This window comes from Drosophila gunungcola (genome assembly GCF_025200985.1).
Source record: "Drosophila gunungcola strain Sukarami chromosome 2R unlocalized genomic scaffold, Dgunungcola_SK_2 000012F, whole genome shotgun sequence".
Classification (NCBI taxonomy): domain Eukaryota; kingdom Metazoa; phylum Arthropoda; class Insecta; order Diptera; family Drosophilidae; genus Drosophila; species Drosophila gunungcola.
The window spans coordinates 626,233-654,048 of record NW_026453170.1 but is presented as its reverse complement, the minus strand read 5'-3'; the positions used below and the strand labels follow the sequence as shown (position 1 = coordinate 654,048).

General features: G+C 39.0%; 1 protein-coding gene across 5 annotated transcripts; it reads right to left on the bottom strand.

Annotated features, from left to right (window-relative positions):
• Window positions 1-230: 230 nt before the first annotated feature.
• Window positions 231-27,542, bottom strand: LOC128255869 (feline leukemia virus subgroup C receptor-related protein 2). Of its 5 annotated transcripts, XM_052985670.1 has the most exons (11): window positions 27,416-27,542; window positions 27,183-27,271; window positions 15,304-15,650; window positions 11,834-11,945; window positions 11,520-11,622; window positions 10,390-10,614; window positions 5,766-5,907; window positions 4,470-4,666; window positions 4,281-4,405; window positions 3,974-4,084; window positions 231-688 (listed from the first exon to the last, which is right to left on the bottom strand). In XM_052985670.1, exons 3-11 carry the CDS (start codon window positions 15,446-15,448, stop codon window positions 403-405), a joined length of 1,446 nt encoding a protein of 481 aa, XP_052841630.1. In that variant the 5' UTR covers window positions 15,449-15,650; window positions 27,183-27,271; window positions 27,416-27,542; the 3' UTR covers window positions 231-402. The 5 variants fall into 5 exon arrangements, with proteins under 5 accessions (XP_052841630.1, XP_052841634.1, XP_052841629.1 ...); XM_052985674.1 differs by lacking the exons at window positions 27,183-27,271; window positions 27,416-27,542 and adding an exon at window positions 18,463-18,484; XM_052985669.1 differs by lacking the exons at window positions 27,183-27,271; window positions 27,416-27,542 and adding an exon at window positions 18,043-18,337.
• Window positions 27,543-27,816: the final 274 nt, after the last annotated feature.

Here is a 27,816-nt window from a genome sequence, read left to right as displayed (position 1 = left end):
GTCCGTACTCGTGTGTTTGGTGTTCTTGTCTGTTGGTTGTTGGTTGTGGGTTGTTGGTGAGCAGTTGCAACGCAATAATAAAGCTTAATTTCGATGCAAGTCTTGGGGCTGCTGAATTTCGATTCATCTAACCTATGCACTAAACCTTAATCGGTGGCCAATAAAAAATGTAAAAGTAACTGCCTAAGCTTAATCATACTCATACTCGTTTCGTGTGGGTGCTTGTGTGCGTATGTGCGTGTGTTCGTGTGTGTGTTGCCATGTACCTTTAATGAACATTTTAAAATTCAACACTTAAGACTACAACGGAATGTACAGTGAACAATTAAATAACTTAAACAGTAAAACGATATGCGCAGAATACTATACATAAAAGACAGTCGCCGGGCCGACGTGAGTTCCCTACGGATTGCCAGCCCCTCTGGCGGACACCTGGGCAATCTGGCGCCGCAGATCCGACTTGGTGGTGGCCGTGATAATGGTGCCCACAATCAGCATCACCGCCATGGTTATGTTGGCCGCGATGTCGCCGAACGCGGTGAACAGCTCCGAGTAGAAGAGCGTGAAGCAGATGCCGAAGGTCTGCGCGGAGGCGTTCAGCAGTCCGGAGGAGGTGCCCTCCGGCTCCGGGAACGTGAGCTCGGCCCCGAACTCAAAGCCCACCGGCAGGTAGCCGGTCATGAAGAAGCTGCAAGGGAGAAAGCAATACGGATCCCACTGTTTAGTGAACATTTCCAGCTAAAGTTTTATCAATTCGTTAAAAGTGTGACAATGACTGGGAGACAACTTATAATTTAGCTTATCCTTCACAAACTGTTTCGGAATGGGTATAACTTAAATATAATTTAATTTGTATACCCTTGCAGAGGGTATTATAGATTGCAACGCTGTGAAGGAGACATCTCCGACCAAATAAAGTATATATTCTTAATCAGCATCACTAGGAGGGTCGATCTAGCCATGTCCGTCCGTCCGTCTGTCCGTCCGTTTCTACGAAAACTAGTCTCTCAGTTTTAAAGCTATCTGCATGAAACTTTTCCAAAAGTGGTCTTTCTATTGTAGGTAGTATATAAGTCGGAACGAGCCATAGAAACAATCGAAAAAAAAAAAAAAATTTATAACTTTGTTTTTTAATTTTTTTTTAGTTCTTCGACATGTAGTAATTGTTAAATATTTCAGAATTAAGGTTTAAATTTAATTAAAATCGGACGACTATAACATAAAGCTCTAATGAGAACAATAAAAAAAAATGTTTAAAAAATGAAATTTTTTTAATATGTTTTTCTTTTTAAAACTCTTTTTGACTTACTAATAATTTGACAGTACAGAACTACGCTATTAATTTTTTTAAAGTCGGAAAACGATATCGCATAGCTGTCATAGGAACTATCAAATAATTGAGCTGCAAATCATCATAGCTTCAATGTTTTTAAACATATTCGCAAGTAAATCCCAATTTTAATGTTTTCAAGAATATTTTAATTTAATTTAATATTTTTATTTAATTTTTTTCAATAGCTGCAAGGGTATATGAACGGCTTGACAGTTTGGATTTGTTTTGTACAGCATGTACAAATCAAATTCCAAATTGTATGACATATGTGATAGATCGAGATGGTGAATAGACTGACGGAGCAGCTGGTGGAGGGCAAGTCCAAGTGCTCGGACTACCGCCATGTCGTGAATCTGAATGCTTGGGGCAGCAATTTGGAAGACATCAAGATCTGCTTGGAGATGCCTCACTTTTAAATACTGTCTCTCAGTGTGAACAAGATCAATACGCTGAGCAGTCTGCAGAATTGTCACCGGCTGAAGGAGCTCCATATGCGCAAGAACAAGATCCCCAGTTTCGAGGAGCTAAATTAGCTGGCCAATGCCCGTTCCTTGACCTCGCTTTGGTTGGAGGACAATCCATGCTCCGTGGAAGCTGGTAGCAACTATAGGGCCTGTGTGCTTCGAAAGCTGCCGCAGTTAAAAATACTGGACAACGTGGTAGCCACCGAGCTGGAGATGCAGGCCGCCCTTCGCCACGAGTCCTATCCGGAGCAGAAGAGTGCCATCAGTGGCCCGGGGGGCGGAGTCAGCGCTCTCGACTTGTGGCGCCAAGATGAACCCTGTCGCGAGCGTCTGGAGCGGGATCGGGAAAGGGAGCAGGAGGTGGATCAGGAGGAGGAGCGGCAGGAGGAGCGATAGCGGGTGAAGAAGCCGGAACTGAAGAAGGAGCGGGAGCGGAAGAGGCATTGTTCAACAAGTCCGCCAGGATGCCAGGATGCCAGGATATGGTGGCCAACTCCTTTTGATGCCAGCAATGGAGGTGGTGCAGCGCAGCAGAGACGTCTACACTTGAATGGCAATCTGCTGTCCGCCTCTTTGTCCCTCATCCGCGAGATGGACGATCCCACTCTGAAGGCGCTCAGCCATGCCATCCATGAGCAAGTGAACACCACAGATCCCATGTACAAATTAACGAAATTTCAAATTTTCATTTCCAGTTAAATAAGTTAAAAACTAGTGTAGTGTAGGAAATATCCCGAACGAAAAGTGTATCACCATTATAACTAATGCTGACACAGATTACCCAAGCTACTTTAATTTTTTTTTTGACCCTCACAAATGTACCTTCAAATTTTATCAACATTAATAAAATAATAATATTTTTATACCTTTGCAGAGGTTTTATTATTTTAGTCAGAAGTTTGCAACGCAGTGAAGGAGACATATATATATTCTTGATCAGCATCACTAGGCGAGTCGATCTAGCCATATCCGTCTGTTCGTCCGTCTGCCCGTCCGTTTCTACGCAAACTAGTCTCTCAGTTTTAAAGCTATCTGCAGGTAGTATATAAGTCGGAACGAGTCGGATCGGACGACCATAGCATATAGCTCCCATAGGAACAATCGTATAGCTGCCATAAGAACTATCAAAATTAAGCTGCAAATCATAATAGCTTCAATGTTTTTAAAGAGTATTTAGTTTTTGAAATAGCTGCAAGGGTATATGAACTTCGGCACGCTGAAGTTTGCTTCCTTTCTTGTTTTATTTTGCAATTATCAAAAGTTGTTCAACAATAAGTGAAAATTTAAATTTTTTACGTACTTTTTTGACCTATTAGGGGCTATAATACCGGATCCAAAAAAATATAAGAAATCTTATACCGCATTGCGGTATGTTTTGTGAACATTTTGAAAAAAAAAAAAATTTAAATCCGACTAGTTCTTCTGTAAAAGTCTTACTCGGCAGCTAATAAAACACTACTTTTGGGAAATGCGTTTAAAGGTAAATTACGGTGTGTAACTTGATTGAAATAGGTACCTTATGAAACATGCGAAAAAATATTTCAAGAAAATCCTTTTTGTAGCGCATTCCGAGACACATATAGATTAAAAAAATGAATTTAAAAAAAAAATCGATTTTTTGAAACTGCGAGAGTATAAAACCGCCTTAATAAATATAATTAAATTTAATTATAATTTCATGAAATAAATTCTAGATAAATATTGAGGGGATGTTGGTCGAAACCGAAAGTCTTTTTTTTATTAATACGCTTAGTTTTTAGCAATTTATTAAAGTGTAGTGCAAAGCCGAACGAATCTAGCATATTGTGCAGGATAGAGAATTGTAAATGATGCCAAAAATAAGATCCCATTATGGTAATTTTTTAAAAAATTACTATCAAGCCATTCAATTTTGTCAACTAACATTTAATGACTAGCAAAAAAATTTGAAGGTTTTCACACTTTTCACACTATTAAAGCACGTTAAGCAAGTTAATGACAACGAAATTATAATAATAACAATGGCTTGAAACGTTTGTATGTGAATTTCTAAATCAAAACCAAATTAAGATGAAAGATTTTCACCTGCCAAATTCGAATTCGTAATAAAAGATTGAAACAAGAGTTTAACTTATATAGTTATATTACTATCAATACATTAATTTCAATGGTTTTGAAGTATTTATATAGGACTCACCCCAGCAGCGATGCCGTCAGATAGACCACCGCAATGTGTCCCGTATCCAGGGTAAAGGTGAAGATCCACATGCCCACCATGGAAAGCGCGTAGACCGCCAGCGTCGTTTCCCTGGGAAAATGGTTGGCCCACATTGAGTACCGCTCATTAAGCATTGAGAGCCCCTTATTCAATTAATAACAACTTTGGCAGTTGCCGTGCTAAAACTTTCTCAAGCAGTCCACTCTCAGCGGGGCCACATGGCGTATGCGTAATGAGTTTCGCTCATGTTCGGGAAAGCCATTCAGCGGTTGATTGCTGTACTTACTTGAACTTGTGCGTCTTATCCAGCACAATACCCGACACCACGGAGCCCAGCATTCCGGCCAGCACAATGCTGAGGCCAATACGTCCGGCGTCCACCTCGTGGCCGGGGTAATACTTCAGCACCACCTGCAAACAAATCCCAGCAATTAGCCCCGATTAACCGCTCATTATTCGGGTGCTTCGCTCATACCGGGTTCAGCAGCGTGGAGATGGCGTAGAAGACGCCCACATTGATGCCGTAGGAGAGAAGCAGGAAGATGAAGTTCCGGTTGGTCATCAGGTTCTTCAGCGACTGCATGAAGCTGACCTGCTCTTCCCCAGAGCTCTCCAAAATTTGGGCCGCCTCCTGGGCGGCGGATGGCGGAGTGGGCGGCTTGTCCTGGAAAACTGAGATAATACACGGTAACTATACGGAAAATCGTAAAAATATTTTTTTTGTCATTTCCAAAATTTTAAGTGTATTTTTTAATATTTTCACATTTTTAGAGGGTATTATAATTTCAGTCAAAAGTTTGGAACGCAGTGAAGAGCCATTTCCGACCCTTTAAAAAATATATATTCTTGATCAGCATCACTAGGACAGTCGATCCATGTCCGTCCGTCCGTTTCTAGGCAAACCAAAAGTTGTCTTCCTATAGCAAGTAGTATAGAGTAGGAACGAGCCGGATCGGACGACTATAGCATATAGCTCCCATAGGAATCATCGGAAATATAAATGAAAAAAATTATAACTTGGCTGTTTTTTAATTTTTTTGGTTTAGTTCTTCGAAATATAGTAATGGTTATATATTTAAGATTTACAGTTTTAATTTTACTAAATTCGGCCGACTATAACATGGTTTATTAATATAAAATTACGCTTTTAAATTTATAAATATCATAGGAACTATCCAATAATTGAGCTGAAAATCATCATAGCATCAATGTTTTTAGTCATATACTCAAATAAATCAAAGTTTAAATGTTTTCAAGAATATGTAATTTTGCAATAGCTTCAAGAATATATATATGAACTTCGGCTTGCCAAAGTTTGCTTCCTTTCTTGTTTAGTCTTAAGGCAAAAAACATTATGGTAAAAATTTTGTATGTACGAGTTCTACAAATTTATAGAATTTTAGAAAAACATTAGTTAAAAGTAGCTTTCAGACTGAAGGAATTTTCTCACTTGTTCAAAGTTTCAAGTCTGCTTTAAGCGTACCATGAATATGAGAGAAAACGTGCTTAGATTTTCGATTCCTTTAAAAATGTACACCCCTGTAGAGTTTAAAGCAACAATTTTTTTTATTGGTGTAATCCCTTAAAACCTTTCTGTATTTACTTAAAGATTAATATTGTTTTGAATTAAAACTTTTGATACAAAAAACCAAAGAAATTTCTCATATTCATTGTTAGCCAAAAGTAGGCTAGAAATTTTAAATTTCTATACGTTTTTAAAGTTTCAGCGCTATTTTAAGCTTACGATGAGGATGCAAATACATTTACTTACAGAACACCATCAAGACGAGCAGGATGCTGGTCAGACCGGCCACCAAGTAGAACATCACCTGCAGATCACTGCCCACCGTCTCCAGGTCCGGGGAATTGGGCACCAGCATGGGCGGCAGCACAAAGCCAACGGCCACGCCCAGCTGGAAGAAAAGAAAAGGGCGGATTTCTCGATTGTTCACAAGTCGCTCAAAGTTGAATCAGTTTCCGGTTCCGCTACTATTTCTGCACCGCTTCCGGACTTTCGCTCTGTACGCCCGACTTTTGGCCAAAGGTTTTTCACGCTGCAACTGTGAAATTGATTTATGGTGGGCCTGGCTTGGCTAGATATATGTATATTTCTGCTCTTGTTCCGGTTCCCCCAGAAACTGCTTCTGTTGCCGTTTTGTTTTTTTTTTGTTTTCGTCAAAGTTGTGACGCGGTTGAGCGGAAAAAATAGATGGATACCTCGTGACAGCTCCGTTTTTTCCACACACGCCAATGCACAAAAGTTGAGCCATGCAATTTTTAGCTGTTTCCCTTGATTTTTTAATGGAAGACTGATGGGGGTATTTTGGAGGTTGTGCAACGGATAGAAATTGAGAAATTTCCTCATGACGAACTATAAAGTAATGACTCTATCAGTTTAAATAGGCGTTTCCCCTTTAATACATGCAATCTAAATTTTAAATTAAATTTCCCCAGAACCACTCATATTAAAGGGTACCTCTTTATTTGAGTTTATGCTGTTGTCATTTTATTTTTTAGCGCTATAAATCAGATTTAGTGGCGGTATTTTGGGGCGAGTGACATTGACAGTCAGGAAAATAAATTGAACCATAAAAGCGCATTTTACTAGCACAAATTTTAATGCAATTTAGGAAACAGTTTCCCTAAAAAAATATGTTAAAGCCATATGGGATTTTCATGCAAACACATTTCGGGTTTATTCAATTATTAAAAGCCTCGAGGGACTATCCTTAGTTAAATTGAATTGAAACACATACCTTTTGTATGGCAAATAATCAGCCGGGACCCAATTGTTTTCATTTAAGCAAACAAAAGAAATGTCAGCCGGTTGAACAGTTCAGCTTCACACACAGTAAACCAAAGGAAGCTTTTTCCTTGGCAATAACTTTTGGTTTGCACAAACAAAGGACCGAAACGCTGGAAAGGGCAAAACTCAATTCCCTCTGACGTTAAGCGAAAACCTTTGGAAGCAGTATCGTGACCAAACAGAGCAGACACCGAAGCTGCAGGTGGTCTGAGCTCCAGATTGGGCCACCATTTTACCGAACACGCAAACAAATCCGTTTTCCCCTTTTTCATCTTTACTTAGGAAAATTGGTAGTTTGATTTTATAGCCGCTCAATAATCAAAGGGCCAAGATTATCAAGAACAAACTGAGTTTCCTTCATTTATCTGGGCTTACCTTGAAAAAGGTCCTTCGGATTACTTAAGGTAGATTACGCCAACAATCTCATGGATTTGGCCAGTGGAAAACCGCGAACAAAAAATTATCACAGGTAGAAACAAAAAGGTTTTATATGTTTATTCCCAGTTTCTATTATATTTCTGGGACAATTTTAGTTTCATTATTTACCAGTTTTCCAAAAAAGGTCAAATTAAAATAAATTTGCTCATGAAATGCAAATCATTATACAATTCACAGTTTTTCCACCATATTTCCGAAATATAATATAATAAATGTCAAGGATTCAGTTTATGGCAGCCAATGAATTTAAATAATTCCCCTTGATCAGCAAAAAAGCTGGCGATTGGTATAATCGAATAAAAACAGAATTGTGATTTTGAAATACTCGGGCAATAAAGGCCTGAGTAAATTCACAGAATTGCAACCATTTCCATAATCGTATTCGGGGGATGGGCCATAAACCAGGCAGATGCCCAGGAGCTCATCCCCATCTCCATCTCCATTTCCATTACCAGCTCTTGTCCGCTTCCTTTGTTCTGGCTATTTGGGTTTTATGAGAGAACGCAAAAGGACATTCGGGTGGGACTCTTGGCTGCAGTCTGAGCCTCTCCTTGGCATCAAGAATAAATATTTGAGCCGGAGGAGGACACAGGCTCGAAGTATCGAGCGTCTGAGCCTCGCTTGGTGGGACATCCATTCCGCCGGAATACTCGCATGCGGCCCTGGAGAATGTTATTTTCGACTTGGCGGCACAACTCGTTCCGGCCGTGTTTACATGACCATCCGGATAAAAACGACGTGCACAAAAAATGAAGGAAAAGAAACTGTGTTTGCTCAGCACTCTGGCAACAATGCTCCTCCGCCAAATCTGCTTCAGCTCGGCTCAGCCAGTCAGAAATCAGAGATTTGGGGGCGGCGGGTGGCGATGGGATACAAGAGCGTGTGGTGCGTCGTCCTTGGCAGATAAGGCAGCCAAGGCGATTGGGGGGGAGGGGTAGGCGGGATGGTGGTGGAGCTTTGGCATTCAATGCCACTCGGTATGTGGGCCATCTACGTGGCCCCACACTGCGTTTTTTATGAAGGCACTTTTTTTCGGGCACAAGTTCGGCTTGGCGTTTCGACAAGAGATTACCCGTGCTGGCTTTAAGCCCTTCGCCTCCTGACCCACTCCGCCCCTTCATCCTTCATCTTTCACCCTCCACATCCACATCCACATCATCGCCCTGTTCTCGTCATCATCACGTAGCCCCACATTGTCACATCCCATTGTGACTTCCTACCTGTGACAAGCGGAAATTATAAGCCTTTTCATCTGCACTCGAGTGAGAAGCGAATATGACACACAGGTGCGTTTAGGATGCAGTGTGTATTGCTCCTTGCCCCTTGACGGGACGTCAGTGGAGGTGGCTGTGGGTGTTTGAGCCCCACATTTGCACTGCCGCCCGATGCGCTCGTAAATCAACATAAAGAGCAAACTGTTCCACATCCCATTGCGCCCACATCACCCACCCACCCTTTTTTCACTCTCCATTTCCCGGGCCATTGTCATTCATCAACGCCGCACCTGACTCTGTTGGCTAATGGCTAAGCAAGCGGCCTAATTGTTTTGCGGTGTTTAGACCCATAACCTGTCTGAAGCAAAAATCGCAGTCGTTTTGATATGCAGTGACATGTGCATGTTGAATTTTTGGTCAAAATAGAGCTACATTTAAAATACACTCATAAAGAAAAAGTAGTTAAGTTGATAAAACTAAGTAAGTTTTTGTTGTTGTTAATACTCAACTCATCAAGATAAGTAAATATAAATAAATTGTATACCTTTTCAATCGGAAAATTAACATTTGTTTTAATATATTATGTAAATTAAAAAAAGCACATCCTAACGAGGTAAATAAGTCGTGACAATTGCTCTTTCCATTTTCATTTCTGATATCAAATTTTGTTTTTGTTTGATATCAGAATTTTTTGTTTTAGCTACTGTTAAAGTACCCCATACTCATATGAATTTGTTTTTGAATCTGCAGTTCTTTAACAAACTGTGTTTTGGTAAGACTTTTAACTAAGTTAAAAATGTACGAGTAATTTTTAAAACCCAGTTGTTTTTGAGATAACTGCTCACATCTTTTTAGCTTTAGCTTTTTTGACTAGTATGTTGACTTCATATAATATTATTTTGCTTCAATTAAAAAATTTTTAAATATTATTTTGCAAATGTAATTACTTTTTTAAACATATTTATTCGTCACTACATGTGGTACCGTCATTTCGCTTAGCCTTGACTACTTCTTCTTAACTAGCTACTAATCTTGAAGTGCAGTGTGCACTGTGTGCCCCATTTCCTTGTGTTTACCCCTTTTTCACTCAAGTATTTCGAGGTGAAAATAAGCTTTATGCGGCTATTAGCTTAATACCTTAATTCAGGGAAATGCCTGAATAACCATTTTCCACTTGCCACATTCCAAATTCGTTTATGGTTAATGAATGCGTCTTTGTCGCAGGCCAGGAGAACTCTGCGGTTTTTCATTACGTCTCAGTGCAAATGTCAAATAATCAACTGGTCACTCGGCCACAATCTCGAGTGGTGCACCACTTGCAACCGCATAATGCATGTCATCCCACCCCATCCACCCACTCACTAATCGGTGACATTTCAATTGTCCAGCTGCAGCCCCATTGGACAACCGAGCGAAGGTATCCCATCCAGGCAATCACTTAAGCTTCGGAGAATTTTGGAGAGGTCATTTCGCTTGCTGCTGAATAAATTGAACCTCTTGCCGCTGGCCAGAGATGCGGATGCAGTGCGCCCAATTGAATCCACTCAAGGAGCCTTCCGCATGCATTAGCCTTGGCAGCCATTCAGGCGGAAGGGGGCGTGGCATGGCCCGGTGCGACCCTGTCGTTGTCAGTTTTGTTTAACTTGTGCGGCAGTTCGCAACTCTTTTCGGCAATTTCTTGATTGCTAGGCCAGGATTCATAGGGCAGCCGGCACAGAAATGTCGTAGTCAGCCACTTCCGCCCTACCGGAAGTGGGCTGGTCCCACGTCCCAGTCGGCCTTGCCCGATACACTGCATCAATCTGGCAAAATGGGCCGGACCACTGCCTTTTCCGTGTTAATGCAAATTCAACGGCTCACTAACTCACAAGACAATGTCGGAGCTGCCTGCATGGCAATCTCCCATCAACAACGACTGCAGTGCAGTCACCACTCACCTGGTTGCCAAAGACTCCCACGCTGGTGGCCGAGGACACCTGATCCGGACCGAACCAAACGGCTGCCAGTCGGGCGGGCAGCGATAGGATGCACACCTGGGCCAGGGCGACGATCGACTGGCCAATGAAGCTCACGTAGAAGAGCGACGGATCCACCGAAAAGACCTTGATCCAGGCACCCGCACAGGTGCCCACGATGCCCACCAGGGCGGTTATGCGAAGACCCTGTTAATGACAGACAAATAAAACAATGGAGGCCATTAATTATGGGCAACTGCTGGGGACAAAGGCACTGCGTTTTATGTGGAGAAAAATAAGAACGCTTTCGTGAGCGTAAGCTAATACCAAACAAAACGGATGCTGTAGTTTTAATACCCTTGCAGTCGAGGAATGGATCCGAAATTATATGAAATCTTTTATCTACGTTGCTCTATCTTTAACATTGCTCGAAAAATTGGTATGGTATGGTCAGCATGACAGATATAAGGCAGCTATTGTATACAATCAACCGATTTTGATCAAATATCTAGGGATAGCTCCTTGACACTAAACATCCAAACATCACTTCGGGCAAAAACTTCTGACCAATTTTATAACACCCTCTGCAAGGGTTTAATAAAGTTTAAAATTACTTAAAAATCAAATACAAATTTTTTATTTGTCTTGTGTTTCTAAAACTTTTTTTTTTATTTTTGTAAGCAATGATTGAAAGAAATATCTAAAACGAACATTTCATAAATTCAAAGTGACACTCGAACTTGTTTTTTAGGAGATTTAATGACTGGAATAACTATCCAGATTTTGTGGAAAACTATTTCAATAATCTATTAAAATATATTAAGACTCTGTAAAACTTATAGTAAATATTGAGAAATCCTTTTCTGCAAAAACTTTTTTTTTATTGGTTCTATGTGGATTAAGTAGTGTAATCGCACATAAGTTTCACAAGTTTCAGTTTCATTGACTTATTTTTATTAAATGAGATATGTATTTAAAGTTTACAGTTGTTTATAAGAACATGAAATAAGAACTGTACACTACATTTTGCTTACACATTTCGTTGCGTCTTGATTTATTGACAAATCTTAAACTTCACACTTATTCTTGTTTGCTTCAGTGTCATCACTTACCACTTTATCCAAAAACCAACTGCCGGGGAATATGAGCGGTATATAGAGGATCATATAAATCATGGACGTCCAGTCCACCCATTTATCGCTGATGCCGTAGTATCTGCAGGACAAAAAGGAGCTGCGATTAGAATGGAGGATTCACTTGGCGGGAATGCAGTTGTCGGCGGACGACAAGCTAATTTATGCAACCAATTCATTAGGCCCCGCCGACAGTCTAGTTGTTTAATGAGCTTTTTGAAAACTTTTAACGAAATGTGATGCATGATTTCCCGGAACCGCACGACCGCCCCTCGCAGCCCCTTCTCACTCACCGCGTTATTATGTTGTTAATGATGGTGTATTGTATCCACTGCATGGAATTCGAGGATGAATAGAACACAAAGAGAATGAGCACTGCCCAGCGTCGGGCGTAGACTTTGTAGCCTGAAAATGTAAATAGAATGCGTGTCAGGTGAAAACCTCTTCAAAATGCTCGTGGAACGGCTCAAGGCTTCCCCATCCTCCGCCGGAGGACCCCATGTAGCTGTAGCAGCGGATTAACTGGATTAGGGGCTGGCTTACACTACTCACTTACTACTTACGCGGGGTGGGGCTCCTTCCGAAGCCAATATTCATGCAAATGGAAGGGCCAACCCCCTCTGTGTTATCGTATTAAGTTCATCCGCCCTTTCTGTTTTGTTAGTGACTGCCTGGCTTAAAATGTGTTTTTGGTACTTCTTTCAAGGTCGAACTTCAAGGCCTAGAACGCAAAGGCTAAATGTTCTAGGGACGATTAATGGGCAAGGGGTACCACATAAATATCTGGTCTCTTTAAATGTCTATTCAGGTGCAAACAAGTATGGATAACATGCTTAAATTATTCTAGTAACTTTTCTAAATTTATTTTTTTAATCGGTAGCCATGATATTCACAACAAAACGAGCACGGCAAAGTTTTATTTACTTTTTTTTATTTTTCTTGGAGCTAACTTTTACTTATGTAAGATCACAAACTTTTATTTAAATGAAGTGAACAACTTTACTTTTAAACAAAAATAATTGCACTCGTGGCATTTTCCTTTATGTCGCCCATTTAAGTGTACTTTTAATTTTAATTTAATTTTTAAAAGAGTCATTTGTGTGCTATGAAACACTAGCAAATATTTATGATTAATAGGTTTGATTGCGAATAAAACCGTGGAAATATGTTACCGAAGCGGTGTGTATAATATTTAAGCGTATTCGACTGGATTGCATGCATTGGGTTGTGTGAACCCTTTGGGCTTTGGTTCTATTTATATCCATCCGTTTTTTGTTCGAATTTGTGACAATTCAGAAGCGACGTCACTAACTTTTTGGCTTGCATGGCATTGAAAGTACAAAAACGCTTTGATGTCGTTCTTTATTTGTATTTTTCAGTTAAAACACATGTATGCACAAACGCATACAGGAACAAGTGCCACAATATGTTTACAGTGCACAGAAAAAATTGTATATTGAATGTGATTGCCTAACAAATATGTTTTTTTTTACTTTGGGTCAAGAATTCAAACAACTCTTTAAATCAGATCATGTAAGGTTGCAAAAATAAACAAAACTTTTGTTATTGCAAAACATCTATGTTTTAAGATTTGGTTTAACACTCACTTATCTGATAACGCTGTCAAAATTGTAATTTAAAGCCAAAGAACGTAAAAATCGCAACTAATTTAATTGAAAATAAAGTACAATTTTACACTGCAAATATCAGGCTTAATACCGTAGTGGACAGCTAGACTAGATATTTAAAATAATAGATATAAAACAATATAATATATTGATAATAAATTCCAATATTTTTCTTTAAAGATACGACCATGATTGGGAAAATATGTACTACAATATGTATGTACCAAACTAAGCAACTTAAAGTTTAACCAGAATGCTGAAGGTACATTTGTGGTGTCCGGTTTTTTTCAGTGCGAGCAGGTAGGTTTGCATTTAAGTGAATGTGCTGTGGCTTTGGCAGGCTTTGCCAAGTGCATTTGTGTGTGGTCGTGTGGCGCTCGGATTGCACTGCATACAAATGCATGCCACTGCGCCACTGCCCTTTAGCACACACTCCCACACCCAAACACACCTACAACCACGCCCACACCACAATCACAAACACAGCGATACTATTGCCTACCTTGAGGTGCAGTTAGGTCAAAACGGTCGTTCATGTCTCGCATGCAAAGTGCAGGTGCTCATAGAGCGGTAAGGTAACAGGCGGTAACTACACGTGGCATGAAATGCAAACTATGCATGTAATAAAACAAAGCTCCTATATTGTCTTAGACGAGTGAACAGACTGCGGAATTCGGAGGATTATGTATAGATTGCAATTACAAATATTTGTGCAGCTGTGATCAAAATAATAAAACATTCGAAGACATTTGAGGACTACCTAAGTTTTGTTAACATTGTTTTAAAAGCTATGTAAAAAAAAGTTTCCTAGCTCAAAAAGCCAACAAATATCAGTTTCATGTTGCTCGTCCAATTTTTTCAGTTCAATATACCCTTGCAAAAGGTTTTAGAATTTCAGTACAAAAAAAATACATTTCTGATCACATAAAACATATTCTCAGTCAGGACCAAAAGTCTTCTTAATGTTGTCTTATTTTTATAAGTCTATTAGATATCTGTCATTGGAACAATCAAAAAAATAATGAACATTAAAAACAACTTGTCATTTTCATTATTATTGCAATTTTTTATTTTAAGTAAAGTCAAAATAAATAAAATTTAAATGCCTCAAAATTCTGAAAACAGTAATTTTATTGAGACAGTGCGTTCATAAACTGTTTCTCCAAGCGTACATAAACTTTTGCTGGCCGAATTTACTTAGGTTAAGTCATATCAATTGGACTAAAATGTACAATTTTTGTCATTTTCAAGTGCTTTGAGATTGAACTATTTGATTACAGGACTATCTGAATTATTGAACTCAATATTTTTAGAGCACCTGCGGTAACAAAAGGCTTTAATAAATAAGTAGACTGAGAAACGCTTCACATGGCGTCAATAATTTGATAGTTATTTGTCGTTTAATTTGATAGTTATCCGCATGCAGCTGATATTATTTAGTAACTCTTTTGGAACTATTGATTTTAGACTTTAATTCTTTTTATAATATGTTGTTTTTCTTTAATTTTTATAAAATTACTTGGAACTTGTTTTACGTTTCAGAAAAACTTAAAGACCAGATAATCTTGTTTTCTTGGCGTCTCTTAATTATTTAAGCGAAAAAAACAGAGTGCTGTAAGGCACAAAAGCAAGGATTTAATTAATCCAACCTAGCTGTGAAATGCCTTCTCTTTTTCTTGATCGGGCCGAAAAAGCTAGTTCTCACATAATTTTTTTAACAGGTTCTTTATCTGTTCAAGAAATTTTCAGTCTCATGTTGCTACCTCAACTTTTTCATATGTTTTTTATATAAAATTGATAGTCATATCAATTTTGTTCTGGTGGTGAACACTGGCGATTGAACTTTAAGATATAAACTCTAATCTATATTCGATCTCTTGTGAGAGATTCTCACTAGGTAAAAAAAACGCTTTGATTTTGTTTAGTCTTTGATTGAATTAATATTAAAAGTTTGTGTTAAAGTGCTTAATATTATGATAGGAATCTTTATGCCTTAATTGGTATTTATTAAATTCAAATATTTTTTATATAACTTTATGAATTGTTTTTTACTTTAGTTTGTGAGAACCCCTAGGTACAATTTTTGAAATAATTTGCCGAAGGGTAGAAAAGATGCATGAATAGTTTTAAATTACCTTCGGCTGGGGCGTTTGTGCCACCAGCCTCCTTGGCCGCCTTGCCCTCCTTTTCCTTGGGCGAGATCATGTCTGTGGACTTGCTGGCGGATATGAAGGTCTCGCTGTTGGCGGCAGCACCACTGGCTCCGTGCTTCAGATCCATCCAGTGGGAGGTGGTGGGTGGTTGGAGGTCGCGCTACTTGCGGCTGAGAGTGGTGTAAACTGGGCGGTTTTGCTGGGGCAGCGATTGCCGTGATCGGTGGTGTCGTTGAGTTACTGTGGTGGTTTGCTTCTGTTCTGCTCTTGGATAATCTGAGTCACTCGGCGTAGTCGTGGTGGCCAAAAGCTGATTTTCAAAATGATTTCTGCAATCAAGAAAAATTGCACAGAGCAGCGCAAAAGCAGGCAACAAATTCAATTAAAATGCTGACCTAGTTAACTTTTGAGCTTAATCTGACCGCGAATTTGCATAGAATGTATTATCGTTGTTGTCACAAAAAGTAAAATTGTATTGTGGCTTACTAATCAGGGTCGTTTATGGATTAGCGAAAAATACTTATACTAATGGTGTATTTTGCGATATAGGGCACAGAGTTGGATTTCAAGTTCAGTTTGGTTTGATTTAAAACAGCTGCTTAAATACTGCTAAAAATATTATAGCATTTAGAATTCGTTTCAGTTACACTTTATTACCAGACTTATATGCCAAATTGCTTGTAAGTCAGTTATAATACGATAAATATGTGAATACTATATTATACTATTTTACTCGTTAATTTTCCTCATCTCATTTAACAGCTAAATTTGGTTTATAGATAGCTGTTAATACAACGAACCATAATAATATACCCTTTAATAATAATGGTTGACCCCTTTCCATAAGTTTTTTGTGCCTGATCTGATTTCAGCTTCTACCGAAATGCTGTGGTTTTGGGTAAACCAAGCAAACGCAAAACCCTATATTAATACGCCTTAATAAGTTTGTTGACTGGGCTGATTACACGCGAATTTCCATCTGCTGTTGCTGTTGTGACATTGCAATTTGCTTTAATAAAGCCATTGAAATTGAATCAAATTTAAGCACGAATTCACCCTCACGGCCACTTGTTGTTCTGCCTCTGGGTTTTGGAACCCGTATTTTTAGATTTTCAGATTTTAGCTTCAGCATTCAGCATTCAGCTTTGGCTTTAGCTTTGGGCTTAGCTTTGGCTAGGGGCTTTGGGAAAATGCAATCAGCGACAGCTGACTGACTCTGCAGCCAAATAAATTGAGTGAATTGGCGAATTGGAATGCCGGATTCCAATTCGGATTCCGCTTTGCATTTGGGTCACTATTTTGGGGCCTTATTTTCGCTGATAGTTTTCTTCGTCTCATTCGGCACGTGCGAATGTGTTTTCTGCGAATGGCTTGATGTCGTTAGTTGCAGCAGATGAAACTGTTTTTTTTTTTTTTTTGCAACGAGACTTATCGTGTGCAAACAGTTTTTCCACATTTCCATATCGGCTAATTAGATCGCTCGTTCGACAGTGATAACAAACGCCAGCCAGTTGAATTTAAAATGGTTAATCACTGCACTTAAATCAATTTGTCTCATTAAATGTGAACAGCAGGTTCCCCCATTGAAATTCATTTTCGTACATTGGAGGCCGTCCGTCGAGCGGAGATAATCGGCGGCTTTCGAAGACCCCGATGTAGTGGATTTTCTCAAGTATTCCGAATAGCAATTAATCGCAAGAATTGTGTTCACTCAAGATTAGCGTCATAGTTACTGGTTGCCCAACACAATCGGTCTTCGCCAAGATAAATATTCGTAAATGAAGCAGGTATTGCTGATAAGACGGATTCTAGACACCCGCTACACTTAGAAAAATTTCATGGATAAGTCTAAAAACAAATTCTAGAAAGGCTCCTAAGTACAATGTTTAAAAGGTTATATGAAAAAGTACTGAAAACAAATAATAAACTTAAAAACTGATTTTAACTTACACAAAAATTACTAAACTTTTTAAATTAATATAATATTAACTCGTTATAATATCACACTTCTGGTACACTTTCAAAATGCAATTTATTGTAAATTTTAAACTGTGTTTAAATATTAATTATATTATAGTTAAATATATTTCGGACATTTATTAAACTTTTTTTTGAAACCTAATAATAATTCATTTTCAACAGATTGGTCGGTTATCTATTGAACATGTCTTATTTATTTATTAATTATTATTTATTATTTTTCTTTTGTGTAAGGTTCTCTCTTCATTTTTAAGGTGAATCACATTTTTATGTATGTATCTAAAAAGAATAAAACTCTGTTTGATTGCACATTTCCTTTATGATTTTATTTTTGTTCATTTGTTACTAAACAATTACTGAAGTGCAATTACGCTTATGATACCGTTCTTTACTTTTGTGAGGCGATTGGTTCTCAACGTATTCTTTTGTGAGATCATTTGAACACTGTTGTAAAACAATATTTCCTAAAATAAACTCTTGATTTAGTATTATTTTTGGGTTGATGGCTCTTCTGTGTATTTTTAACACAACACGTTGGGTTTTTCTTTGTTTCGTTCCCTCAGTGTTGTAACAGCGTAAATAACTTCCCAAGCTGGCTGGCTGGCATCGGAAATTGTCTACAGCCAATAACACGCACGTACATTTTCGATGGTGATTTACACGGGGCCAACATTCGCAGCCGAAAAAGTGGGGTTTGCGGTGGTTCGGACCCCGCTTTTCAAGCCCGTTGGTTTTACCCACCGTGACACTCTTTCTTGGCACGTTCTTCTTGAGCAGCACAACCACTGAGTGGTGGTGGTACTAGGACTTGGCACCGAACAGCTGATGAAGGTGGTGCTGCGCCACCGGAGAGAAGAAACACGGAGCACGCAATCGCGAACGGACAAAGTGGTACTGAAGCCGATTCCGAAAAGCGCTCAACTCTCCGCCATAAACAGCAGAGATGATTTGCAAAACGCTTTCGGCTCGTTCACTTGTTATTGCTGTAAACAGCTGATTTAGCGGCGACGATGACAATAAAGTAACCCGAATACACTCACTTCGAGTGCCCTACGATTAAAAATCTCAGTGATAAATGATTACGAACTGTTAGGTGCCTCGGGCTGTCATTTGATTGTTTTACGAATGTTTTACCACCCTTGGTTTTATTGTTTTCCTTACTCATTATCACCATCGCCGAATCGAGTGATACATATTAAAACACGTTTACCATACTATAAATTTTATGCCAAGGTGTTGACCGATTTTTAATGGGCACTGTAGCGTTGTACGTCTGTGCCCAGCCCCGGGCACTCATTTCTGGTATCGCCCCCAAAAACAAGTCCAGCTGACGTGAATCGGCGTACGGGGAAGCTTCAGCGGGATTAAACCGGACTTTAAAATACATTGCATTAAATGTGCAAACAATTGTACTTTTACAAGTATGGACCAAATGGACTTGTAATGCAAAAATAAGTCAAATTCGAAAATTGTCAAGAAATATATTTTATATTATATATTTTAAGTGCAACCCGAATTTTCAAAAAAAAGTTTTTTGGGAACCCTGCCTAACCACATTTTATATAATACAAGAAATACATGCTTAGAATGTCATGCTAAGAATGTTCTTTTTTTTTTCTTTTTGTTAGGTATCTTTAGTTCCTTTGTTTAATGAGAATATCATAATATAAATCTATATGCCAAAAAAAGTGCTTTATACGGTTAACATTTTATTTAAAACGTTTGGTAAAAAAAAAATTCGTCTTCGAGTTAAATTATTACGGTCTAAGAATGGCGCATTAAATTTAGTTAGACCTAACCTTCCATGGATATATAGCTGAAGCAAATTAATTCGCAAAATAGAACCGATTTTTGTAGTTCACTCAATGGTTGTTCTCCTGTACTTTTAACACAATTGCATTTGCCATCCATTTTAAATTTTCTGTTATTTACTTAGCACTGCTCGCTGCTCCGCAATGTTCCCCTTTTTTTAAGGCGACCGTAGCACGTGTATTTCTGGCTTCCCGCCTCTGGTTTCCATTCCCTTTCCCTTTTGTCCGACAGGTCTCTTCACATTTTTCATTTCGCTGTTTTTGTGGCTTTTATTGAATAATTTGCCTACGGGAACTTCCACTTCCCAGGTCGGGGTCTCCGGTCTTGTTTCGCATTCCAGACGACGAATCTGGCGGATTCGCCGGTGCCCGCAGCGTGGTGGCGACGCCATCGCACTGGCTGGGGGTCATTATTCGATTAAGGCAAATTATAATGTTTTATTATTTATAATGCAGATATCAGCACAGACACGGCCAGACGGTGGTCAGCGACTGGCCGCGGGGTGGGGCGAAAGTACTTTCATTTGTTTCAAGTGGCTCACATCGGAACATGCACTGAGGCGAAAATGTTGCACTAAGTTCATAAACAGTTGAGTGTTTATTTCCTAGTAAACTTTTTTTTAAAATAGAAACCTTTTTTGTGCTTAAGAAAATTTTTCAGTAAAAGTTTCTTAACTTCAAACAATTTTAATAGTTAGTGTTGGGGCAGATTTAAATATTGCTAAAAAAAACAACTTTAACTTTTAAACTTTTAACTAAAAAGAATTTTAATACCCTGGCAAGGGTATTATAATTTCAGTCAGAAGTTTGTATATATATATATTCTTGATCAGCATCACTAGGAGAGTCGATCTAGCCATGTCCGTCTGTCCGTCCGTTTCTACGCAATCTTGTCCCTCAGTTTTAAAGCTATCTGCATGAAACTTTCCCAAAAGTTGTCTTTCTATTGCAGGTAGTATATAAGTCGGAACGAGCCGGATCGGACGACTATAGAATATAGCTCCCATAGGAACAACCGAAAAAATAAATAACAAGAAAGAAAGCAAACTTCGGCAAGCCGAATTTCATATACCCTTGCAGCTATTGCAAGAATTAAATAGTTTTGAAGACATTAAAATTTTGATTTACTTGCGTATATGTTGAAAAACATTGAAGCTATGATGATTTGCAGCTCAATTATTAGATATATATTTTTATTATTTCTATGGGACCTATGTTATACAATAACTAATTAATTAATTCTGAAATAATTACCCAATACTACACGTCAAAGAACTAAGAAAACAATTAAAAAACAGCTAAGATATAATTTTTTTCATTTTTTTTCCGATTGTTCCTATGGGAGCTATATTTCCGATTTTGATGAAATTTAAACCGTAATTCTGAAATAATTAACCAATACTATATGTCGAAGAACTAAGAAAAAAATTAAAAAAAAACTAAGTTATAATTTTTTTTTCATTATACTTTTCTGTTTTTTAAATTTTTTTTTAGGTCTTTGACATGTAGTAATAGTAAATATTTCAGAATTACGGTTTAAATTTCATCAAAATCGGACGACTATAACATAAAGCTCCCATGAAAACAATAAAAATATTTAAAAAAAAAAATTTTAAATGTAACTTTTTTATTTTGAAATTTTTTTAGAAATTCTTTTTGATTATTTACGCTTTTAATTTTGATTACGCTTTTAATTTTTTTAAAATCGGAAAACGATATCATATAGCTGCCATAGGAACTTAAATATTTGAGCTGCAAATCAAACATACAAGCAAGTAAATCATAATTTTAATGTCTTCAAGAATATTTAATTTTTGGAATAGCTGCAAGGGTATATAAACTTCGGCTTGCCGAAGTCAGCTTCCTTTCTTGTTTTTTATTATTTACATAAAAATAAATGCATGCCAATGCTTATTTCAGTCAAATCTTGGAACTCAAGCTGTTATATACAGTCGTTTTACAGAACAGTGCTGGTTTCCTTCTAGCTTTTGTTGCTATTTTAAAGTCCCAATCACTTAAAAACTTAAAAACTTTGGTCAGTGTAGTAGTGCTTGGCTTGGGTTCCAGACCTATCACCGATTTGTACTTTGTCACCCAGCCATGCGAATATTTTGCGCGGCTCTCATCTGTTCGTACAACTCATTCGCCGATAATGCCCTCGTAATTCAAGAGCCGATAAGAATTGAACATGACTATAGACCGATTAGTGTATTAGTGGAGAATTACTATTATTAACCGATAGCAACCTTTGTTGCGGGTCCGTAAATCCCGTTGATCGGATGATTTCCACTGATTTTACCCTTCATGTGGAGTGGGTCACGATTCAGTGGGTTAGGGTTTTACGAGTATGTCAAACAATCTGAAGATTCCCGGTTGACCAGGTAATTAAAGAGTCAGTTGAGACTAGCAATGTGTTTTACTTAAAGCCCTTAATTGTGAAATCGCATTAAATTACTACTCAGAGCTATTTATTAGGGCAATAGGAAATATTAGTTGCGAATAAATTTGTTAGAATTTAATCTAAAGTTATGCACTGCCTCAACTAAGTCTTCTTGTAACTAAATACAGTTGGGTTTCTACCTGTGTCCAACTAACAACCACATTAAATTATTCAAGGGATAGTTAGACAGCGAACATGGCGCTTGCCTGCAATTACCCGTAGGATAAAAAGGGAAAACATAGCTGTGTTCAAAAGCTAACAGGCTAACAGAGTATTTGAATTGCACACAAGGCTTAAGTCAATCTATTATTCTGCTGGCGGACTACCAACAAAGCGGATGATACGGGAAACTGTGAACGGAGCTCAAAGCCCCCTCCCAGCGGGTCAGAGTTCACGTACACCCAGATGCACCTCGTTGTTTTGCGAAAGCGCGAACGCGAGCCACGCGTTCTTGGCGGAATCAAGAACCGTATACGCTACTAATGGATTCACGCAGCACCACCCGGTCGTAATCCTTTTAAGGCCCTCCCCCCAGTCTCTTAGCCCCCTTATTCAGTGCACTTGAGAAGTGTGCAAAGCAGCGCCCGAGGGCCGATTGCAACATTTCTCATGCGCCCACGCTGATAACAATTGCATTCGAGTCCGCAGCTTTTGTCTTGATTTCACTTAAGCCGGGCAGCTGAATTGGAAATGCAATTTGTTGCTGACAAGTGGCCGGCGGACACAATGAATCCGAAATTCCAAAGCAATCCTCGCGCCAATTAGGCAAGGCACCCAAGGAAAGGGAAATATTTATGCAGCCAATTTGAACGCGAATGCGGCCCACACCTTCGCTTCGAGCCATTTGTGGTCGAGCTCATTTAATGCGAGGCCCCAAATCATAATCAGCAGCGGATGGAGGGGATCCTGTCCCTGGGAGGAATACGATTTCACGCTTCCTTGAAGCGTAAGTGACAGGAAGAATCATCGGCCAGCTCTAAGCGACTACAGTAAACAAACAAAAAGCTGTCCTATTTCATGATTTTTGTAAAACTGTCAGATCCGCTGATTTTAAAACACCCGACACCTGAATTTTAAAGTCCTTTATTTAGTGAGTTTATATAATTTAAAACTCACTCACAGTATTACAATTTAAATTAAATTTTAGGTATATATTGGTCTATTACACTTTGGTGCAAAATGGCCATTAATTCTAGATTGTCGTTAATAAAGAAAACTTTTTGTTTTTTTTTTTATTGCATGTAATTTAACTTCCTCTTCCAAAAAACATACTTATGATAAATATTTTTAACAAATCTGTTCATAAATCAAAGTCTGCTTCTTGAAATTACTCTAAATTTGTTTTGTCTAACGCCATTTCACTTTTTTAAGTAAGGCAATATTAATGACTTGGTGAAGCCCGACTGTTTTTGTATTTGTGTGTTCTTTGAGGGATAAGTGGTGTCCTGGCTCTTTGTGTTGAGTCCTCGCCTCACCGTCGGGAGGCTCATTAATGCGTCCTTAGTGGGGCAGGCGCAGCATTTGTCAGGCCCTTCTTAATCCCCTGCAAATCGCGTAATTACACGTCACTGTAGCACACAGCCCTACATGCGACCGCCTAACTGCGATATAATTTCCGCAACACTTATTTATTAATTAAAAAATTTGTGCCATTGACGATGGGGGCTTACGAGTAAGCTAGATAAATTACCATAAATTGTATTTTATCGCCCGAGTTCTAAATCACAAAGAGAATGAACAGGCGTCGAGCTCTTGCCGCGCACCGCACATTGCCGAAAATGTGTAGCATACTTTCCAGCATTGCGAATTTGCTGTTATCAGGGTAAAAGTTTTGGCCGCAGCATCTGGAGCAGTTCTTGTACCCTTTTTTATGCCTCGGCCACATGCTGCGGTCCGTTTCGAAAGGCAGGAATGTGGCCGCAATTATGCAATTTTCGCCTGGTATCTGTGATTAGTGTGCAGTTTTGCTCGGCTTTCTGCGGCCAGATGCGTTTTTAATTGCATCGAAGACGGCTTCCGTTCCTGGACACTCCGGCCTTGTCAGTTTCCTAATTGGACATTTGTAATTAACTTCAATGGCACTCACTGGCGCTTTGCCTTTTGTCCAGTACGCTTTCCACTTTGGCTCATTTCTCACCATGCAGTTGGCATTTAATGCAGTGGACTCTTGTCCCCTTGGCTCGTCCGCCGTTTTTTCTGGGTTATTTATGGATCGCTCGTTAGTTTTCGGCGGACTCTTATTTATCGGCTGCCCCGAGGAGGTGGACAAGTTCGGATTTGGTTTTTCCAAGCTGACCTAACCCACTGACAAATGGGTGGCAACAAAGGGGTTTAATTGCGCCGGCGAATGTCTCCAGTTTGTCATAATTAACCCAGCACGAGTGCACTGAAGTGCATTCTGTGGTCAAGTGGCGACTTCAGCATTCATTTGTGCGGCTCACCAGGAAGTGCCCTACTTTTGCTGACCCAAATCAATAATTTTCCTAGGCGCTCTATTGTGCATTAAAGTTGCATGTCTTCGGCTCTGGCGCAGCACTCGAGCCCTCAATTACGTGTCGAAGGTAATCGCCCCCCCATCGTCTCACCTCAATTCTATACGTATGCGTATTTTGAGGCCAGTCCCTGAAAGGTGGCAATTGACCTGTACGATAAATAGTTTGCTGTTGGCTGAGGCAAGTGATAAATGCAATTTGTTATGTCTGGCAGTTTGAGAGTTTAAGATTCTCGGTTTATTTAGACTTTTGGCTTTAAGATGTATATTTTTTTGGGTAAGGATGTGCAAAGGTATTTAAAATTGTTTCTAAGAAATGCTATACATTAGATTATATCTTTCGCGAATCAATGGTATTAGTATATATGTGAATTATTGAATTTGGACTAAAATACTTTATAACAACTCATCGCAAGGTTTAACTTCTCTAACTTAAATAACGAAAAATTTTTTAGAAGGGACTCAAATATATGATTGTTTTTTTTATACCCTTGCAGAGGGTATTATAATTTCAGTCAGAAGTTTGCAACGCAGTGAAGGAGACGTTTCCGACCCTATAAAGTATATATATTCTTGATCAGCATCACTAGTAGAGTCGATCTAGCCATGTCCGTCTGTCCGTCTGTCCGTCCGTCTGTCCGTCTGTCCGTCCGTTTATATGCAAACTAGTCTCTCAGTTTTAAAGCTATCTGCATGAAACTTTCCCAAAAGTTGTCTTTCTATTGCAGGTAGTATATAAGTCGGAACGAGCCGGATCGGACGACTATAGCATATAGCTCCCATAGGAACAATCGGAAAAAATAAATGAAAAAAAATTATAACTTTGCTGTTTTTTAATTTTTTGTTTAGTTCTTCGACATATAGTAATGGTAAAATATTTCCGATTTACGTTTTAAATTTCATCAAAATCGGACGACTATAGCATATAGCTCCCATAAGAACAATCGGAAAAATAAATGAAAAAAAATTATAACTTTGCTGTTTTTTAATTTTTTGTTTAGTTCTTCGAGATATAGTACTGGTTTAATATTTCAGAATTACGGTTTTAATTTCATCAAAATCGGACGACTATAGCATATAGCTCCCATAGGAACAATCGGAAAAATAAATGAAAAAAAATTATAACTTTTCTGTTTTTTAATTTTTTGTTTAGTTCTTCGACATATAGCAATGTTTAATTATTTCAGAATTATGGTATAAATTTTATCAAAATCGGACGTCTATAGCATATAGCTCCCATAGAAATAATAAAAATATATAAAAATAACTATCTAATAATTGAGCTGCAAATTATCATAGTTTCAATGTTTTTTTTTAGCACATACTCAAATAAATCATAATTTAAATGTTTTCAAAAGTATTTAATTAATGCAATAGCTGCAAGGGTATATGAGCTTCGGCTTGCCGAAGTTTGCTTTCCTTCTTGTTTTATATTTGAGTTGACAGACTTTCACACGTTAAACTTTTACCCAATTAAGATAAATTCTTAGATAGAGAATTTAAAAATATTTTTTCATTTATTTTTTTATAATCCGATTGATTACATCGACTTATATACTTCCTGCAATAGGAAGAAACATTTTGAGAAAGTTTCATGCAGATAGCTTTAAAACTTAGAGAACAGTTTGCATAGAAACGGACGGACGGACGGACGTACAGATAGACGGACGGACGGAAATTTATTTATTCTATTAAATCAACTTCAAATCAAAGTAATCCCCTCCCGATTAAATACACTTATGCCAACGTTTTTTCCAATCTTCGAAACATACCATCAGGTTTCTAGCAGTCAACCCACGATTTGTGTGCACCAATTTCTTCACTTTATTGACGTGTTGGTCTTATGTTAACGTCGATGGTTGTCCGGTGCGCTCCAATTCATCAACACGTTCTCGAACCCCTTTGACGTCTTTGTACCACTTATAAACATTTTTCTGCGACATGGTAGAATCGCAGAATTTTCCACAACATCCTCAACGTTTCCGCAACAGACATTTCATTTCGCAAACCAAATTTTGTGGCACTTCTCTGCTCAATTAAATTAGACATTGTAAAAATCGAAAATTGCACTCTTGTTTGCTTGGTAAACACAAGCGAAAATATTATATATTACTGATAGTGACAGATATCATTTACAGTCCTGATTAAAACTGAAATAGATGGCCCTGAATATTTTGAATGCAGCCGCTGTTATTTGTTTCTTGTCTGCTCCGTTTTTGTTCTGTGACCTACGATTTCAGTCTGTTTTTATATTTATTTTTAGCCGGGAAAAAGTTTAGAGGGGTGCTAATTACACACCACAACGTGGAAGCCCTTAATTTGGTTGTGAATGTAAGCCAGTTTACTTGATACCCTGCCTGATTAAAGGTGAGAATAGATGGCCCTGGGCAAAGTGCCTATTAAAGCTAAAACCGTAATGGGCTTAGGCATTCAACGCTTTGGTCCTGGGGCTTCGCAGTGCCCGTGCTCGCTTGTCTGAGAGTGCTTCAGTTCAAAAACCTCCAAACATTACGTCACAAACTGGAATCCACACAGACGGAGAGCCAGAGTCACACATTGAAAAGTGCTGCGGGCCAGACACCAACACAGAGCACACCAGCACACACCGACACGGTTGTGTGGCATTCATGGCTGCTGCGCTCGCAGCACAGGGGCAGCTGTGTGGGTTAATGGCGGGGGGAACAGGGGTTAAGGGCGGCGGATGAGGTATCTGCGTCTGTGTTTTGCAATTGTCTAGCTCTGCTTCTGGGGTTGACTTGGCTTTGCCTTCTCTGATAGGGCAACACGAAAAGTATAAAAACGTGAAGACACCTGGACCCGGATCTGGGCAACACTACCTTCTGTTGTTCCACTCGGTCTTGCAGGCGGAAAAATCAATTTATGGATTTTAGTTTCGTTCACATTTGTTTTTATTTTCGTTGGCCCCATCTCTCTTTGACACGTTCGCGCCTCTTGAGCGCTTCAGCTTCAGCTTCAGCTTCTGGCAGCTTGTTGATGCCACAGAAAGGCAAAGGGAACCCTTAAAGGAAAGGTCCTTGCGCGGGCGCCACTCTCGGCAATGCACGCACTCAACTCGCAATTAAAGCAATTTCTTTTAATTACAATCAAATGAGAGGAAAACGCTTGCCTTGTTACTTACCCTTTTCCCTGGCAGGATGCAGGATATAGCCGGATATCTTCGGTTGGCGCGCTAAAGTTCGGTACCGCTGTTGCTAGTGAAGCCTGTGGCTGTGGCGTTTGGTGAATGGTGAATGGTGAATGGTAAATGGAGCAAAGGAGCAGAACGGAATTCATTTATTAGATGGGGTTAGCAACTTGTATAATTCACGGCACTGTCAACTCGCTGTCGCTTTGGGCTAAGCCCACACGTACTTGGGCACTTTAAATATTTGCTCTGCACTGCAAAAGTTCCCTCCTTTTCTGCGGACTCTGCTGCTGCTGCTGCCTTAGTTTCGCTTCTCTAAAAGCCAACACTTTGGGGAGGAATCGCTGAACAGGACTACTTGAATCCTATTGCCTCGGTCCCTTATATACGTCAGGCGCTTGCGATCCACTCGTGGTAATCAGCTGGCGCGGATGCTGTGGATGTGGATGCTGGCTGCTGGCTGCTGGCTGCTCTCCGGAATCTCTACTGCGCAGGTACAAACAAGGAGCGGCTGCAGCCGCTGTGTTAACCAGCCGAAACATAATTAATGTTTAGTGCTAACTTTGAGAAATTATTTTATTAAATTTACAAATATACGTATATGAAGCTGCCTGAAAGTGTGCAAAGT